Genomic DNA, 16,598 nt, shown 5'->3' with positions numbered 1-16,598 from the left:
TTCCACCCCCTACCACTCTGTGGTTGCTCTCACTTCAGAGCCACCCTGTGCAGACACCTGAGGCCATGCAAAGCAGGAGCCTCTTTTCCCTCTGCAACCTGCAGAAGGGTTGGACCAGATGACCTCCAGGGGTCCCTTCCACCCCCTACCACTCTGTGGTTGCTGTCACTTTAGAGCTACCCTGTGCAGACACCTGTGCCCATGCAAAGCAGGAGCTTCTTTTCCCTCTGCAACCTGCAGAAGGGTTGGACCAGATGACCTCCAGGGGTCCCTTCCAACCCCTACCACTCTGTGGTTGCTCTCACTTCAGAGCCACCCTGTGCAGACACCTGAGGCCATGCAAAGCAGGAGCCTCTTTTCCCACTCAACCTGCAGAAGGGTTGGACCAGATGACCTCCAGGGGTCCCTTCCAACCCCTACCACTCTGTGGTTGCTCTCACTTCAGAGCCACCCTGTGCAGACACCTGAGGCCATGCAAAGCAGGAGCCTCTTTTCCCACTCAACCTGCAGAAGGGTTGGACCAGATGACCTCCAGGGGTCCCTTCCAACCGCTACCACTCTGTGATTTCCAAGGTGCTCTCTCTCCCACAGGAGGAGATGCTGGACCCCACAGCTTTGCACCTGGGCCAGTGCTAGAGGCTCAGGGTCCTCATTTGTTTTCAGCCACCTGTGGCTGGGAGTGACTTGATGGTTCTCAGTGTAGAATCCTGGAATGCTAGGGGATGGAGGAGACCTCCTGAGGGAAGCTTGCTGAAAACATGCCATCTTTAACCAGGCATTTTCCACCAAACCCAAGTGCTTTGGTCTTGGAGGCCTCCTCCTAATGACATCAAATTGCAGAAGGGAATTTTCTTTGTCCTTCTAAACAATCCTTTAGCTCTTGGGCTTGCAGTTGAACCCTGAGGCCTGTGGGATGAGGAGCAAGTGCAATCAGCCTGGATTTGGGAGCAGCTCAGGTCTTAGGGAGCCTCCTGACTGTGTTAAAGCAGCAAATGGTTTTCTCACAGCCAGAGGCTGAGGTGTTTGGGTCTAGGGGTTTCTCTCTTTGCTTTTCTTAGCCAAAGACACTGGCAGGGAGAGCTTGGACCTGGGCTTGAGCACCATGGTGGGGAGGGAGGGAGCCCGTGTTGGGCAGCCCCTAGAGCCACTGCTGAGGGCTTTAAAGGAGCAGCTCATGACCAGTGGTCACTGCTAGAGCAAGGCTGACCCCAATGCAATGCTGTTCTCCATTGCCCAGAGAAAGCCACTGCACAGCAGTGCTGGTGGCTCTGTGGTTCCAGTTTCCAGATGAGATACAGCTCCCAGGAACTTCCTTTCTATTCTGCAGCTTGGGAACTTGCCTGTTGGGAGACTTTGTCTTATTTAAACCTTACTAATTTACTCTCCACTTTCCTCCCTGTGAGTTACTCTGCAGTGAATCTCCTCTGTGTTTGCAATGAAGCTGCCTCCAACCTTCCCACTCTTGGTTTTTTGTTTCCCTTCAAGCAGAGAGAGAGACTCAGAGCCCGTTGGTAGAATCAGCCTCACCAGCTCCCTGCTAGGATGCAATTAAACTGCCCTTTAAAAGCCTCAGTTAAATTGATTGAGGCTAAGTCTCCAGGTAAACCTCTCCCAGAATGAGTGCACTGAATGTGCTGCCCAGGGAGGTGGTGGAGTCCCCATCCCTGGAGGCGCTCAAGAGGGGATTGGATGTGGCACTTGGAGCCATGGTTTAGTTGTCAGGAGGTGTTGGGTGACAGGCTGGACTTGATGATCTCTGAGGCCTTTTCCAACCTTATTGATTCTATGGCTCTATGATGTTTAGCTAGCTCAGAGCCATCCACAGCAGGAGCCTGCACATACACTGCACACATGCCCACAGCTTGTCATCTCCAAGCAGATTTTTCAGGACCACGTGCTCTGTAGCACAGACAAGTCCTTTGTGAGGATTTGGCAGGCAGTAAATAGCTTTTTTTCCTCCTTCCTCCCCCCACTTCTTTGTTCCAATCCAGTCCTACCTCTGAGCACTAGAAAATCTCCATGAGACTGAAAGCTTGGGAGTGCCTGTTCTCTCCTTAAGAAACAGTCTTGGCTCTGATAGCATCCATGGGAGGAGTAACACACCTGCAAGGGGTGGGGGAGGAGAGCAGCAGCAGTGTGCTTTGGACATGTTGGTGTGGTCAGGAACGTTCCAGCCAGGACAGGCACAAGCAGTGAGCTGACAGAAAGCTTTGCTCCCTCTGAGCTTAGAGGCTGTGCTTTGGGAGTCCCTCAGGGACCAAACCTTTTCACTTGTGGAGCTGCTCAGAATCACCAAAGCTGAAAGAGACCTCAAAGATCATCAAGTCCAACCTGTCACCCAACACCTCATGACTAAACCATGGATCCAAGTGCCACATCCAATCCCCTCTTGAACACCTCCAGGGATGGGGACTCCACCACCTCCCTGGGCAGCACATCCCAATGGCTAATCTCTCTTGCTGGGAAAAACTTTCTCCTCACCTCCAGCCTAAACTGACCCCACAGACTGAACCTCTGAGGGCAGGCTGGGAGAGTTGGGGCTGTTCAGCCTGGAAAAGAGAAGGCTCCAGGGAGATCTCAGAGCAGCCTTCCAATATCCAAAGGGGCTCCAGGAGAGCTGGGGAGGGATTTGTGACAAGGGCTGGGAGTGACAGGATGAGGAGCAATGGCTTTGAGCTGGGAGAGGGGAGATTAAGACTGGAGATGAGGAAGAGATTCATGAGAGTGAGGGTGGGGAGACACTGGCACAGGTTGCCCAGGGAGGCTGTGGATGTCCCCTCCCTGCAGGTGTTCAAGGCCAGGTTGGATGAAGCCTTGAGCAGTCTGGGCTGGTGGGAAGTGTCCCTGCCCATGGCAGGGGGGTGGAACTGGATGATCTTTAAGGTCTCTTCCAACCCACATTCTATGATATAAATAAACAACCCCAAACAAGAGGACACAGTCTCAAGCTGTGCCAGGGGAGGTTTAGACTGGAGGTGAGGAGAAAGTTCTTCCCAGGAAGAGAGACTGGCCATGGGAATGTGCTGCCCAGGGAGGTGGTGGAGTCCCCATCCCTGGAGGTGTTTAGGAAGAGCCTGGATGAGGCACTTGGTGCCATGGTTGAGTTGATCAGATAGTGTTGGGTGCTAGGTTGGACTTGATGATCTCAAAGGTCTTTTCCAAACTGGTTAATTCTATTCTATTCTATTCTATTCTATTCTATTCTATTCTATTCTATTCTATTCTATTCTATTCTATCCTATCCTATCCTATCCTATCCTATCCTTTCTATCCTATCCTATCCTAGTCTGTCCTATCCCATCCCATCCCATCCTATTCTATTCTATTCTATCCTATCCTATCCTATCCTTTCTATTTTATTCATCCTATCCTATCCTAGTCTGTCCTATCCCATCCTAATCCTTTCTATCCTATCCTATCCTATCCTAGTCTGTCCTATCCCGTCCTATCCTTTCTATCCTATCCTATCCTATCCCATCCTATCCTTTCTATCCTATCCTATCCTAGTCTGTCTTATCCCATTCTATTCTATCCCATCCTATCCCATCCTATCCCATCCTATTCTATTCTCTTCTATCCCATCCTATCCCATCCTATTCTATTCTATTCTATTCTATCCTATCCTATCCTATCCTATCCTATCCTATCCAAACAACCCGGGGAAGGATCCCTGGGATCCCTGTTTGCCATAATATGCCATGGTTTGCTTCCATGCCCTTCCAGTGCACCTCCCTCTGCTGCTTTCCAAGCCTGCCATGGGCTCCTGGCTCAGGGAGCTCGCTCAGGTGCATTTTCCACACACTGATTTTCCACACACACACACACACAAAACAGGGAAGAAACCTAGCAGAGAAACCCCAAACCATCTAGACCTCAGCAAACTTCTTGACTTAGTCAAGCCAATGTGGTTTTTATAACCACCATTAGGCCTGCAGCCAGGACTTGCACAGCTCCATTTGGTCTGTTTCTGAATTAATGGCTTTCAGAGTCGACTGGGAAGGTTTGGGAATAGACCTTAATTTTAGGGTGGGTTTGGGGTGGGTATTTCCCACCCCACCCACCTCCCCCCAACCCAAAAAGCAGTCAGAGTGAAGGAGGTAGGCCAAAAATATTCTTTATAGAAGGCACCAAAATAAACACAGTGAAGCCAAACCATCCCATTGGGGCTTTTTCCCCACCTCCCCCCTCCTTTAGAGGTGGATTTGAAGTTCAGCTCAGCTCCTTTTGCACATGGTTTGGTTACTTCCAAGACTAAATTAGAGGAAGGAATGGAATCCTGCTGTTAAATTGGCTGAAAAATATGGGTGGGAGCTAATGAGACTGACCATAAACCTACCTGGAGGCTCTGGTTTCACCTCCTGGTAATGAAGGGTTGGCTTTTCCCAGTGCCAGTGGTCCAAGGCAGCTCTGGAGGTGGCAGTTCTGGGCTGCCAGCAAATTGCTTCTTGCCCATGAAGCAGAGTACAGTCCTGCTGGGGTTATGTAGGTGGAAGGTAAAGGCTCCCAAGCTCTTCTGAACCAGCTAATTTGAATCCCAGTCAGAAAGCAAGAAATAGGCTGTTTGTGTGCTGCAGGAGCTGGCTTTGCTGGGCTGCTGCTGCACCTGGAGGGTGAGGAAGGGCTGGCTGTAGGCAGGTGATCAGGCAGAGGTGTCTGGAGCACAGCCCTGGAAGGAGAGGCTGAGGGAGCTGGGGTTGCTTAGCCTGGAGAAGAGGAGGCTCAGGGGAGACCTTCTTGCTGTCTACAACTACCTGAAGGGAGGTTGTAGCCAGGTGGGGTTGGTCTCTTCTCCCAGGCAAGCAGCCCCAGAACAAGAGGACACAGTCTGAAGCTGTGCCAGGGGAGGTTTAGGCTGGAGGTGAGGAAGAAGTTCTTCCCAGCAAGAAAGATTGGCCATTGGGATGTGCTGCCCAGGGAGGTGGTGGAGTCCCCATCCCTGGAGGTGTTTAAGAAGAGCCTGGATGAGGCACTTGGTGCCATGGTTTAGTTGATCAGATGGTGTTGGGTGCTAGGTTGGACTTGATGGTCTGGAAGGTCTTTTCCAACCTGGTTAATTCTGTTCTATTCTAAACCATTGGTGATGAAGGCAACCCCCTGCAGTGGCTGGCAAGCCTTGAGCATGGCACTGGAGGCGAGGGGTCACAGAAGAGTATCCAACAAGGAGGGCTCTGGAAAGCCTTAGAGCAGCCTTCCAGTACCTGAAGGGGGCTGCAAGAAAGCTTGGGAGGGACTTGCAGTGATAGGACTAGTGGGAATGGAGCAAAACTGGAAGTGGGGAGATTCAGATTGGATGTTGGGAAGAAATTCTTCACCCTAAGGGTGGTGAGACCCTGGCACAGGTTGCCCAGGGAGGCTGTGGATGCCCCCTCCCTGCAGGTGTTCAAGGCCAGATTGGATGAAGCCTTGAGCACCCTGGGCTGGTGGAAGGTGTTCCTGCCCATGGCAGAGGGGTTGGAGCTGGATGATCTTCAAGTTCCCTTCCAACCCAACCCATTCTGTGCATCCAGGTAGGTTTTGCTGAGCAGTTGGAAGTTCTCTCTCTCTCTCTCTCTCTGCGTCTCTGTTGCCTCCTTCATTGCAAGCCCAGTTGCTGTCAGACTAACCTTGCTTTTCAGCCTGGTGGGTTTTGCCTTTCCAACTGCTCCTGTTGGCCTGGGGGAAGAGCTGCCTCCTGTGGGGTTTCTGCTGCCATAACCTCTGATGTTTCCTTTCCAGTTGCCGGATTCATTATAAGGATATGTACAATTTGTTACGTGTAATTGCTCCACCCCTGGGCCTGGGGAAGAAGTGCCCTCATAGGGTGGCATACAAGGTTTGGAACTTCAGAGACTCCCTCCAGCATTTTCAGTTCTGGGTTTTGTTTCTATCCTCCCCCCCTTTCCCCCCATCCCTCCAAGTGCAAATGCAAACAGTAGAGCGAAGGAACTGGAACGTAACTAACCCCTTGCCTGGAACGAGGAATGATTGACTGACCGCCTCCTTCCCCTCCGTGCATCTCCTCCCTGTCTACTCCCACACCCCAGCTGGCTGGAGACAGGCAGCTTTATGAGACAGTGAACCCTCCAGCTTCCACCCTGCCAGGTCTAGGTGGGAAGTGTTGGCTGGGGAAAAGCAGCACAGCATCTGAGCACTCTCTCTATATATACACTCCCCCCCACCCCGGGGAGAAATGTCGTCCCCAGCCACCTAGGGAGCAGCAAGTCCATTTTGGTTGGGCTTCATGGCATTGTACCTCCAGCTGAATGACCAGCAGTTCAACCCTTCCCTTTCCTGAGCTGGAAAGACATTGATCTGGATGCTGGTTGAGTGGGCAGTGGAGGGGGATGGTCCTCGAGGCTGGGGAGAGGTGAAGGGAGGAGCATTTTGGTAGTGCAACAGCAAGAGAGTGCCTTGGGGGAGACAAATTCCATCTCAGTGATGGGCATCCAGTGAAACCTCCAGCCTCATGGCACAGGACTCTGCTTGGGAGCTGAGGTGGGGAGCTAAGGGCAGATTTGGCTAGGAACTCAGCACAGGGTGACACTGCACTTCAGGGGGGGTCCCAGTGACAGGCAGGGATTTTCTTGCAGTCAATGCATGGAGAAGCAGAAGATGAAGAGAGAGGTGGAAGCAGCCATCACAGACCTTGCTTTTCTCTTTCACTGCAGCCCAGGGGTTTCCCACACCTGATTCAGAGTTAGCAGGCAGTGCAGAGAAGACATCAGACCCTGAACCCCCAGCCATGGAGCTGGGGCAAGCCAAGGGGGAGCCCTTGGCTGCAATTACAGTTTGTGTCTCTCAGCAGCCCTTAAATCAGCTGTAAACCCCGGGTGGTATTTTAGCTGTGTTAGTTACCAGGGACAGGAATAGAAGGGCTGGCTTGGTAGCTTCCTTCCACCCCCTCCTGCAGCAGTGTCTGCCACAGGAGCCGAGCCCCATGTTAGGGCAGGGGACTGGCAGCCTTCCTCTGTAGCTGGAGAGAAAGGGTTGGTTGGCCTTGGTTTCCTTCCCAGTATAGTGAAGGTGACAATATTGTCCTGCTTTGCCAGGGGTGAAACCTTCATTAATGACACCCTGCAATAGCTGTAGGTCTCCTCAGGTGCCAGGCAGCCCAGATTTGCAGTGTGTAAGGAGCAGACAGCTCGCTGGGAGAACAAAAGGAGGTTGTCACAGTCGTGCCCCCGGTTCCAGCAGTCAGGCAAAGGCAAAGCAGCACTTCCTTGCTGTTTCTGCACCCCTTGCTCCTCGGGGCAGGGTTCTCTTCCCCACCAACATGCATTGAAGGGAGATGGCATCAGTAGTGGGCTGGTCTAAGGGCCTTCTCCCCACTCCCTGCAACTCCCAGTTCACTCCAACCCCCAGGACAGGCAGCTGCCCGTGCTGCTGGAGGCAGCCAGGTGATGATGGCTTGATGAAAGAGGAGTCCTATCAAATGTGGTGGGAAAACAAGTCCCAGTTCCACCACCTTCCTGTGAACTGAGTGCTGGGGTCTGGTTTGATCAAACCTGAACTGAGGCTAGAGAAGCTCAGGCTGGCTGCTGGACCCTGGGCTTGCAGCCAGAGCAGTGCCAGGCTGTCCCCTGAGCAAACACACCAGGAATGGCCGTTTGCTTCTCTGGCAGCCCACCAGCCAACCTGCAAACCCAACTCTACTCACTGCAGGAAAGCTGAGGACGTTCTCTGAGCCCAGTCTCTCCCTGTCCCATAACTCTGCCTCCCAGCTCTCCCTGGCATGGTGAAAGCAGCCTCTGGATTGACTGGTCTGGGGGGTGAGAAGGGGAAGCATCCCTTCACCCCTGCACAGAGCCAGCCAACCCCTCCCCACACCCTGTGCCCCCTGGAGACATCAATCATTCCCCAGAGGGAGCCGGGGCGCAGCTCTGGGCACCCCTGCAGCCAGGAGGAGACGTTGGGCTCGAACCGCAGCAAGGGAAGCAGAGAAGCCTCCCTCCGCCCCCACCTCCTGCTTCTGGTCTCCCCCTCCCGAGAAATCTGATTAACCGGATCTCTGTTTTCTTGTCTGCTTCCCCTTCTCCCCCTTCTCTCTCTTCCTTTTCATTCGCTCCATTGTGTTGCCTTTCCCCCCACCCCCTGCCCCTGCCCCGCTTTCCCCCCGCCCCCTGCCCTAACCCGCTCTGGTTTTGGTTTCGGCGTCCTGCTGCCGCGGTTGCCTCTCCCTCCCTTTGACTCCAAGCGGGCGCATCAGTTACACAGACATGTATGAGATGCTGAGACACATGTCCCCACCTCTAGGCCTTGGAAAGAAATGCCCTGCTCGCGTTGCCTATAAGGTAGACCAAAACCACCCTCCGGAAACCCCTGCCAACCCACCAGCTTCTCTGTGCCGTGGCTGAAGCAGGGGCTGGCTTTCTGTGGCCTTAGTGTTGTTCTCCTGGACTCCTCCGGTGCTTTTTCTCTGCTTTTTTTTTTTCCACCCCTCCCGAGCAGATTGGAGTTTGGATTCTTCTGCTTTTCTATTTTCCATTTATTATTATTATTATTTAATAATCCATTTTCTTTGCTGGTCTCTGAAACGACAGCACATCACTTTGTCTCTCTGACTGTGTCTCTGCTCCTTCCTCCCTCCCTCTCTCTCTCTCAGTGTTGCTCTCTTTTTCCCTCTCCTCTCTCATCCCGCTCCCATTTAGGCTAATTTAGGGAGGGAGAGTGCTAATGAGCAAATTACCCCTCCACTATGATCCCCATTTATCTTCCTACAGCTCTTTGACTGTGCTCTCACTAGCCCTTAAGTAGTAAGTTGCCCTTTTTTTCCTCCTCCCCTCCCTCCCTCTCCCTCCCCCCCCCCCCCCCCCCCCCCCCCCCTTTTAATTAGCTTGGAGTAATTAGAGTAGGCAGTGCTGTAGGAGTTAGCAAGCTATTAAACAGAGGCAACACCAGAAGGGCTCCTCAAATACCCTCGTGAAAGAAATTACTGTAGCAGCAAGCTTTTTGAGGCAGGAAGGTGAAGAAATCCCTCACATTTGTTGTTTATTCTGAAAAGGGGAAAAAAAAAACCTTCTTAATTGAATCACCACCACAAAAACATAGTAACCAGAAGCAGGAAGAAAAGTGCTGTGCAGCCAAGAACTGAGGGAGTTGGGGTTGCTCAGTCTGGAGAGGAGAAGGCTCCCAGGAGACCTAATTGTGGCCTTGCAGTATCTAAAAGGGGCTACAGGAAAGCTGGGGAGGGACTTCTGAGGGTGTCAGGGAGGGATAGGACTGGGGGGGGTGGAGCAAAACTAGAAATGGGGAGGTTGAGATTGGATGTTAGGAAGAAGTTGTTCCCCAGGAGGGTAGTGAGAGCCTGGCACAGGTTGCCCAGGGAGGTGGTGGAAGCTTCCTGCCTGGAGGTGTTTGCAGCCAGGCTGGATGTGGCTGTCAGCAACCTGCTGCAGTGTGAGGTGTCCCTGGCCATGGCAGGGGGGTTGGAACTGGCTGAGCCTTGAGGTCCCTTCCAATGCCAACAATTCTGTGGTTCTAAGATCCTAAGCTGTTGGCTGCTGCCTTCCAGCCTCTGCCTCAGCTGTGAAACCACAGTGCAGAGCCAGTCCCCACCAGTTAAAGCCATGCTGCTCTCCCAGCATGGAAATTTGCCTCTGCAAGGCTGATTCCTTGCAAGCTCTTAGCACTGTACCCCACAGTTTGGGAGGGAGATGTTTCTCAGCAGCATTTGGCATTGGTGTGACTGAGTGACCATGGAAGCCAAGAGGGGAGTTTTGCTCCTGCTGTCATTTCAGCCACCACCAAGCCTGGTTACTGCAGCCCACCGTGCTGGGTGCCATGGATCCAGCTCACAACAGCCCCTCCAAAAGTGCTTCTTTTGTCACTGAGGTGCTGTGAAAGCAAGATTTTGTGACCCCAAACCCAGACCTGTCTTTATTCAGCAAGAAAAGGCTCAGTTATGGCTTCCTACAAGAGCCTTCTTCAGTGTGTTAGGATCTTGGCACCAGCCTCTTCTCTGTGTTTCTTAGTGACAGGACAAGGGGCAACAGGCACAAACTGCAACCCAGGAGGCTCCATCTGAACAGGAGGAGAAAATTCTTTGGTGTGAGGGTGCTGGGCAGCAGGCTGCCCAGAAAGGTTGTGGAGTCTCCTTCTCTGGAGGGATTTCAGCCCCTGCCTGGTCATTGTGCTCCTGGGCAAGCTGCTGTGGGTGCCCTACTCGGGCAAGGGGGGGTTGGACTGGATGATTTCCAGAGGTCCCTTCCAACCCCCACCCTGCTGGGATTTAAAACAAAGAGGAAATTAGCCCTCCCCCAAAAGCTACTCAGTTCGATCTCTTTTCTGCACCCCTTTTGATTTGTTTCTGGCTGCTTTGGTTCTGCTTTAAAGGAACCTCTCTGTTAGGAGCAATGTGTACTCCCCAAGCCTGAGCAACCTGCCTGCCTCGAAATGCCAGCTCCCAGGTCAGCTCTTTCAGACAGATGAGCAGACAGATAAACAGCTCCAGAGAGGGACCAATTATGCACAGAAAAGGCAACGATTTTAAAGCAGTCAAAGGCTCTTTTTTAGCACCTTTTGTTTCCAGTGTGGGGGTTGGAACGGGATGATCTTTAAGGCCCCTTCCAACCCAACCCATTCCGCGGCTCTGTGAACGCGGAGCTGCTGACAGCCCGGCAGTAAGAAGGTGGTTTGCAGCTGGGCAGCCAGATCTGCTCTGTGCTCACACGTGGCTCCCAGAAGCATAAAGTTCTCCTTCCTTTTTTCCCCCATTCCCAATCGTGTACAGTTAAGAAAGGAAGAAAATAAGGGGGGGGGTGTTAAAACCCCCTCCTGTGTTAAAGCAGCCATTTAAAGGAAGCCTTTTGGCTGGCTCCCACAGTGTGGCATCTCTGTGCCTCCAGCTGGCTCTGCCCAGATGCTGCAGGAGGCTCCCCCTGGGCAGAGCCACTGCAGATGTGCCCTTCCTGAGCCTGCTTTTTCCCATGTCACTCTGCTGGCATCTCCTTTGGATTTGCCTTCCCTGAACAACCTTCCCTGAACAGCCCCACAGCCCTCAGGCACAGGGGGAGGCATCTGTAACAGTTTCTATTCCCAACATGCAGATTCCTGGTTGATTTCTTTTTTTCCCTAAAGAGGCCTTTACATTTTTTAGTCAGCTACTAAGAAACCTCCAAAAGATGCCTCTGTGTGTGTGACTGAAACCTCGGGAGAGAGGGGTGTCAAGTCCAGCAGCTCAAAAGTAGATTGACCATCAGATTTCTCTGAGCTTGGAGGCGATCAGCCTCATGCTGCAGGGCAGAACTGTGGACTGCAGACCAGATCTGAGCTTTCCCCATGGAGCAAGGCTGCAGCTTGGGTGGACCCCCTGATGAAACTAAACCCTACAGGGAGGCAGCACCAGTTTTTCTTCCCTCCCTCCCTCCCTCCTCCTCCTCCTCCTTCTCAGAACAGCTCCTCCATGCAGGCAGCCTGGTGTTGAACATCTTGGATATTAGGAACAATTTCTTTCCAGGCTGCCCAGGGAGGAGGTGGTGGAGTCCCCATCCCTGGAGATGTTGAAGAAACCTGTGGCCACGGCACTTTTGGGACCTGGTTTAGTGGCCATGCTGGTGTTGGGCTGATGGTTGGACTGGAGGAGCTCAGAGGGCTTTCCCCACCAGAACAACCCTGTGATTCTCTCTTCCCTCAGATGCTGGCTGTATGTTGGTCATGCCATCCCTCTGCCCTGCACCCTTTGGTGCCCTCCCCACCCCAGTGCCTCTTGCTGTCCTCCCACAGCTGATGGGACACTTGGGGAGGGCAGTGCAGTCCATCAGCCACACACACACCTCCAGGCAGAGCCAGCTTGTGGGGGGACAACCATCCCTTGTCCTGCAGCTGTTGCTCAGTCAGCACTGACAGCAACCAGGGCTTTGTCTTTGCTTTGATTTCCCTCCCTCCCTCCCTCCCTCTGATCCCAGTGATTTTATTAGAAGCTTTCACTCTCCTGTCTGGCAAGAAGCTCTTTTGCCCCACCTCCACCCTTTTTTCTTTCCATAGCTACTTTCCCTGTCCTTTCTGCCAAGGTTTTGTTGTGTTTCCCCCCCTTGCCTTTGCGTTGCCTTCTCCCTGTCCGTGCACCCTGTCGTTCTGTTTGGATTTCCCCCTCTCTGCAGCCTCCTTGGCTGCTGGCTCTTCCTCTCTGCTGTTTTCTGGTTCCTCATTCTCAACTGTTCTCCTTAGTCAGCACAACCAGCCCCTGCAGTTCTGTGCTCGTGGCTTGCTGCTTGCCTGGAGCTGCATGCATGGGGTCGTCCTGCCACACCGCTTGGGCACTGGGAGAGCTCTGTCCTGCACTGGGGGGGGGGGGGATGAGGGGGGATGAAAGGATGAAGGAAACAAATTGTAAAGTATCTTCTACCTAGTCAAGTGAAAAAGGGGGAAGAAAATCATGTTGACTTCTGCTCTGGTGCCTTCAGCTTTGATGGCTGGTCCATTTCCAGGTGAGGGTGGTGGTGGTGGTGCTCCACTCTGTCTAGTCATGTGGTGAGGCTTGGAGGCCTCTCAGACACAGCTTGATTGTGCTGCAGTGTCCTGGGGTTGTCTCTGCTGTTCAGGGCAGAGTGGCAGCCAGCTGTGGAGTCACCTGGGGTCACTCCATCCTTTGCCTCACAGAGCTTTGTGTGCTTCATGAAAGGGGGAGAAGGAAACGCACCTGGCACTGCTATATCCCTCTGGAGCTACACTGCCAGTGAGATGATCGTCCCCCAGTGCCGGGCACTGGTGAGGCCACACCTCCAGTACTGGGTTCAGTTTTGGGAACCTCACTGCAAGAAGGATATTGAGGTGCTGGAGAGTGTCCAGGGAAGGGCAACCAAGCTGGGGAAGGGTCTGGAGACCAGGGCTGGGGAGGAGCAGCTGAGGGAGGTAAGATTGTTCAGTCTGGAGGAAAGGAGGCTGGAGGGAGACCTCATTGCACTCTGCAACTTAGGAGGTTGGAGTGAGGTGGGAGTTGGTTTCTTCTCCCAAAGAACAAGTGATGGGACACGAGGAAATGGCCTCAAGTTGCACCAGGGGAGGTTTAGGTTGGGTATTAGGAGAAACTTCCTCCCTGAAAGGTTTCTCAAACGATGGAGCAGGCTCCCCAGGGAGGTGGTGGAAGCCACTCCCTAGGGAGGTGTCAAAGCTGTGCAGATGTGGTGCTGAGGGATGTGGTTTGGTGGTGACCTGGCAGTGCTGGCTTAATGGTTAGACTTGATAATCTGAAAGAGCTCTTCCAGCCCAAATGGTGTCATGGTCCTCTGGAGGAAGGTTTGATTGTGATCCTTAGGAACACTGTGGTGCTGGGAGAGGCAATAACCCAAGCCTTTCCCCACTGCTCTTCAGGCTCACCTTTTACCTCCCTTTCTGGGAGCAGGAGAAGCCGGCAGCACCAGCAGCACATCTCCACTTCTATCCCAGCTGAGCTCCACACAAAGCTCTGCACTGAGTCTGCAGGATGCTGCTGGCAGCTGGAGGGGGCCCTTGGCTTTATTTTGTGGTTCTGTTGGTGCTGGCCAGCCTGGCTTGGCACCCCCTGTTCCAAGGGTGATTTACTCAGGGATTAAGAGGGCTCTGACTCTCCCTTTAACACCTCCTGATTTGGCCAAGCCTCCTGGATATGTCATAGGAGGCTGAGCTGGGCTGCTCCTCATTCACACCAGGGCTGCACCTCAGCTTGCCACATGGATTCTGAGATCAAGATCAGATCCCTGAAGGCTCAGCAAGAGTTTGGGTGGCCCATTTCTAGCTACCCATCCACACTACCTCTCCTGCACACAGCTAGCATCACGCATTGCTTCTGACAGACAAGGAGCAAGCTTGCTCACTACTGAAGGTGCAAGATGACCACTCTGCAGTCCACTTGTGGCTCACCTTTGGGGGCCAGCCCTGGCTCCTTTGTCAGCCATGGGAGAGGGGAAGGCCACAGCCAACCTCTCTGAAGCCAAGAGAAGAGTTAAATGGGACTAGCAGAATGACAACTAGGTCAGGGTGAATTATTCATAGGCAATAATTTATTCACCAAGCTCAGCCTCCTTTCCCACAAGCAGCTCTCCATTGTCCCCAGCTTCTTCACGTTTGGGGGGGGGGGAGGGGGGAGGTTGTTCCCAGACCACTTCCTATCCCAGAGGCTGAGTGGGAGCTGCTGGTGGGGTGCTCTCAATAATTCAAAGCCATGGGGGTGCCAGCTGGTTCTGCTGGTGCTCCTAGCTCCCTGCTCTCCTCATCCTCCTAATGCCTGGACAAATTGTGTCGCTGAATTCGATTCACAGTGCAGATATTTCTGCTCACTCCTGCCTTTCTGGGTCAGGCTGGCAGCCAGCAGGAGACCTTTTATCCTGGCTTTTGACACCAGGATGAATTCCACCACCCCCCCCACCCCCGTTTCTCTGCCTGTTTGGCCACTGCCCAAGAAGTTTCTAAGCAGCAAATCTGCAACAACGCTGAAAGGGCACAAATTCAGCCAATTGTGCTTGACACGAGGCTTTGGTGTCTGGTTAGTGAGGCTTTTGTTTACTTGCAATTAAATCACTGCTAGAGGCTGGCAGGGGGAGGTGGTGTCTGCCCCCCTCCTGACCACCCAGCCAGCCCGGGCACAACCCGGCGGTAATCGGTGACTACCTCGTTATCAGCACAGAGTTAATTAGGAGACTCCAGAGACACTGTCAGAGCTCCTGCCTCTGGGGCCTTCTCCTGCAGCCACATTAATGAGCTCCCCTCGCTGGGGAGGGAGGGAGGGAGGGAGAGGGACGGCTCCAAAACCACCTAATTAAAACCGAGAGCTGCAGGAGCGTTCCCCAGGCGCGGCCGCGGCTCCGGCTCCATCTGCTGCCAGCTGCTTCTCCTCAGACACTCTTGGAGGAAATTGGAGGTGAAGGGAGGAAGAGGAGCAGCCTTGGGAGCAGGGGAGCGCTTCCCTGTCAGGTCTGAGCCACCTGGGAGGGATTTTAACCTTTGGATTCCTGCTCCCCATTTGCTAATTCACTCAATCACCCCTCCAGCTGTGGCTGGCTGGCAGCTCCCAGGGGCAGCCCAAGTGCTGCAAGGCTTTACTGGAGCTACAAAACTTTGGTCCCCTGCCATCTGCAGGCTCCTGTGGTCTGCTTCTGGGGGCCTAGAAAGATGGAAAATCATCCAGGTCAGGTTCAGATCTCAAAAGAGCATATTCCAAAGCATAAGGAACTGGGGGCCTAGAAGTGCAACTTCAACCTCAGTCAGGAGGAGGTGCCAGTAAAATTGGGAGGAAATGTTAATGTGAGCTTTGTTGTTAATCAATTTAAAGTGCAGAGGCTACACAGCACAGTCAGGAGGAGGTCTAACCATGCTGCTGCCCATGCTGGATGTAAAGCACTGAATTATCCCTTCTGCCCTGCTCAGGGATGAAGCTCTTGCTTAGCTTTGCAAAGAGCAATCCTGGGGCGAGGAGAGCAGTTGAGAGCTGGGCTGTTGGGCTCCAGTTCCTTTTAAACGGCTCCTTTACAAATTAAAATGCAGGTAAAATTAGGAATTAGCTTTGGAAAGAGTCAGATTTCTCTCCCTGCAGGTGCAGGAAGGAAACATCTTCATGTGGAGGTTGCTCTATCACATTGAGGGGGGGAAAGGAAGATTCCTTGTGGTCTGCGCTCTCAGTTGTGTCTCTGGAGCTGGGGGAGCACAGGGGCTGAGGCCTCCTAAGGACTGTGCTGACTCTGTGCTGACCTGGCTGACTCCTTGGCCCGCTGTGACAGGACCAGGGGGGATGGTTTAAGCTAAAAGAAAGGGACTCAAACCAGAGAGAAGGAAGAAATGTCTGACACTGAGGATGATGAGACGCCGGCACGGGATGCCCAGGGAGGTGGAGCTGTTGGAGCAGGGCCAGAGGAGGCCACAGAATAGAGTGGAATGGAATGGAAGAAAACTAGAATGGAATGGAATGGAATGGACTAGAAACAGAATAGGAATGGAATGGAATGGAATGGAAACAGAATTGGAATGGAAATAGAATAGGAATGGAATGGAATAGAAATAGAAATAGAAATAGAAATAGAAATAGAAATAGAAATAGAAATAGAAATAGAAATAGAAATAGAAATTGAAATAGAATTAACAAGGTTGAAAGAGACCTTTGAGAAGCCCTCTGCTGTGAGGCCAGGCTGGGAGAGTTGGGGTTGTGCAGCCTGGAGAAGAGAAGGCTCCAGGGAGGCTTCAATACTTCAGGAGGCTGATCAGAAAGCTGGGGACAGACTTCTGAGCAGGGCCTGTTGTGAGAGGCCAATGGGTGATGGTTTGAAACTAGAAGAGGGAGATTCAGACTGGAGAGAAGGAAGGAATGTTTCCCTCTGAGGGTGGTTAAACACTGGCCCAGGTTGCCCAGGGAGGTGGGGGCTGACCCATCCCTGGGACCATTCCAGGTGAGGTTTGGGGCTCTGAGCAAGCTGCTCTCATTGCAGATGTCCCTGCTGAGTGCAGAGGGGTTGGGTTGGATGAGCTTGCAAGGATCCTTCTCACCCAAAGCATCCTGAGGCTCCTCTGGGTGTCAGTGGTGTGGGGACACGGCGTGAGCACGTCTCACCAAGCTGCCTCCTCCCTTGCCTCCTCCACACGCTGGGGTGGCAAAGCTCTTTTGAATCCAAGAGGAATCAGTTCCTTTCTCCCAGCTGCTTCACCTTCAGCAGGAG

General features: G+C 53.0%; 1 protein-coding gene across 1 annotated transcript in view; it reads left to right on the top strand.

Moving 5' to 3' along the window:
• CACNA1B (calcium voltage-gated channel subunit alpha1 B) overlaps positions 1-16,598 on the top strand; it is a 432,602-nt gene that overhangs the window by 389,047 nt on the left and 26,957 nt on the right. The window contains exon 37 of the mRNA XM_054174438.1: positions 8,174-8,270. Coding sequence (XP_054030413.1) covers positions 8,174-8,270 — 97 coding nt within the window. The remainder of the gene's footprint in view (positions 1-8,173; positions 8,271-16,598) is intronic.

Source organism: Dryobates pubescens, chromosome 29, assembly GCF_014839835.1.
Source record: "Dryobates pubescens isolate bDryPub1 chromosome 29, bDryPub1.pri, whole genome shotgun sequence".
In the NCBI taxonomy this organism is placed as follows: Eukaryota; Metazoa; Chordata; class Aves; order Piciformes; family Picidae; genus Dryobates; species Dryobates pubescens.
Note: the sequence above shows the minus strand (reverse complement) of the source record. Positions and strands in the feature narration are given on the sequence as shown.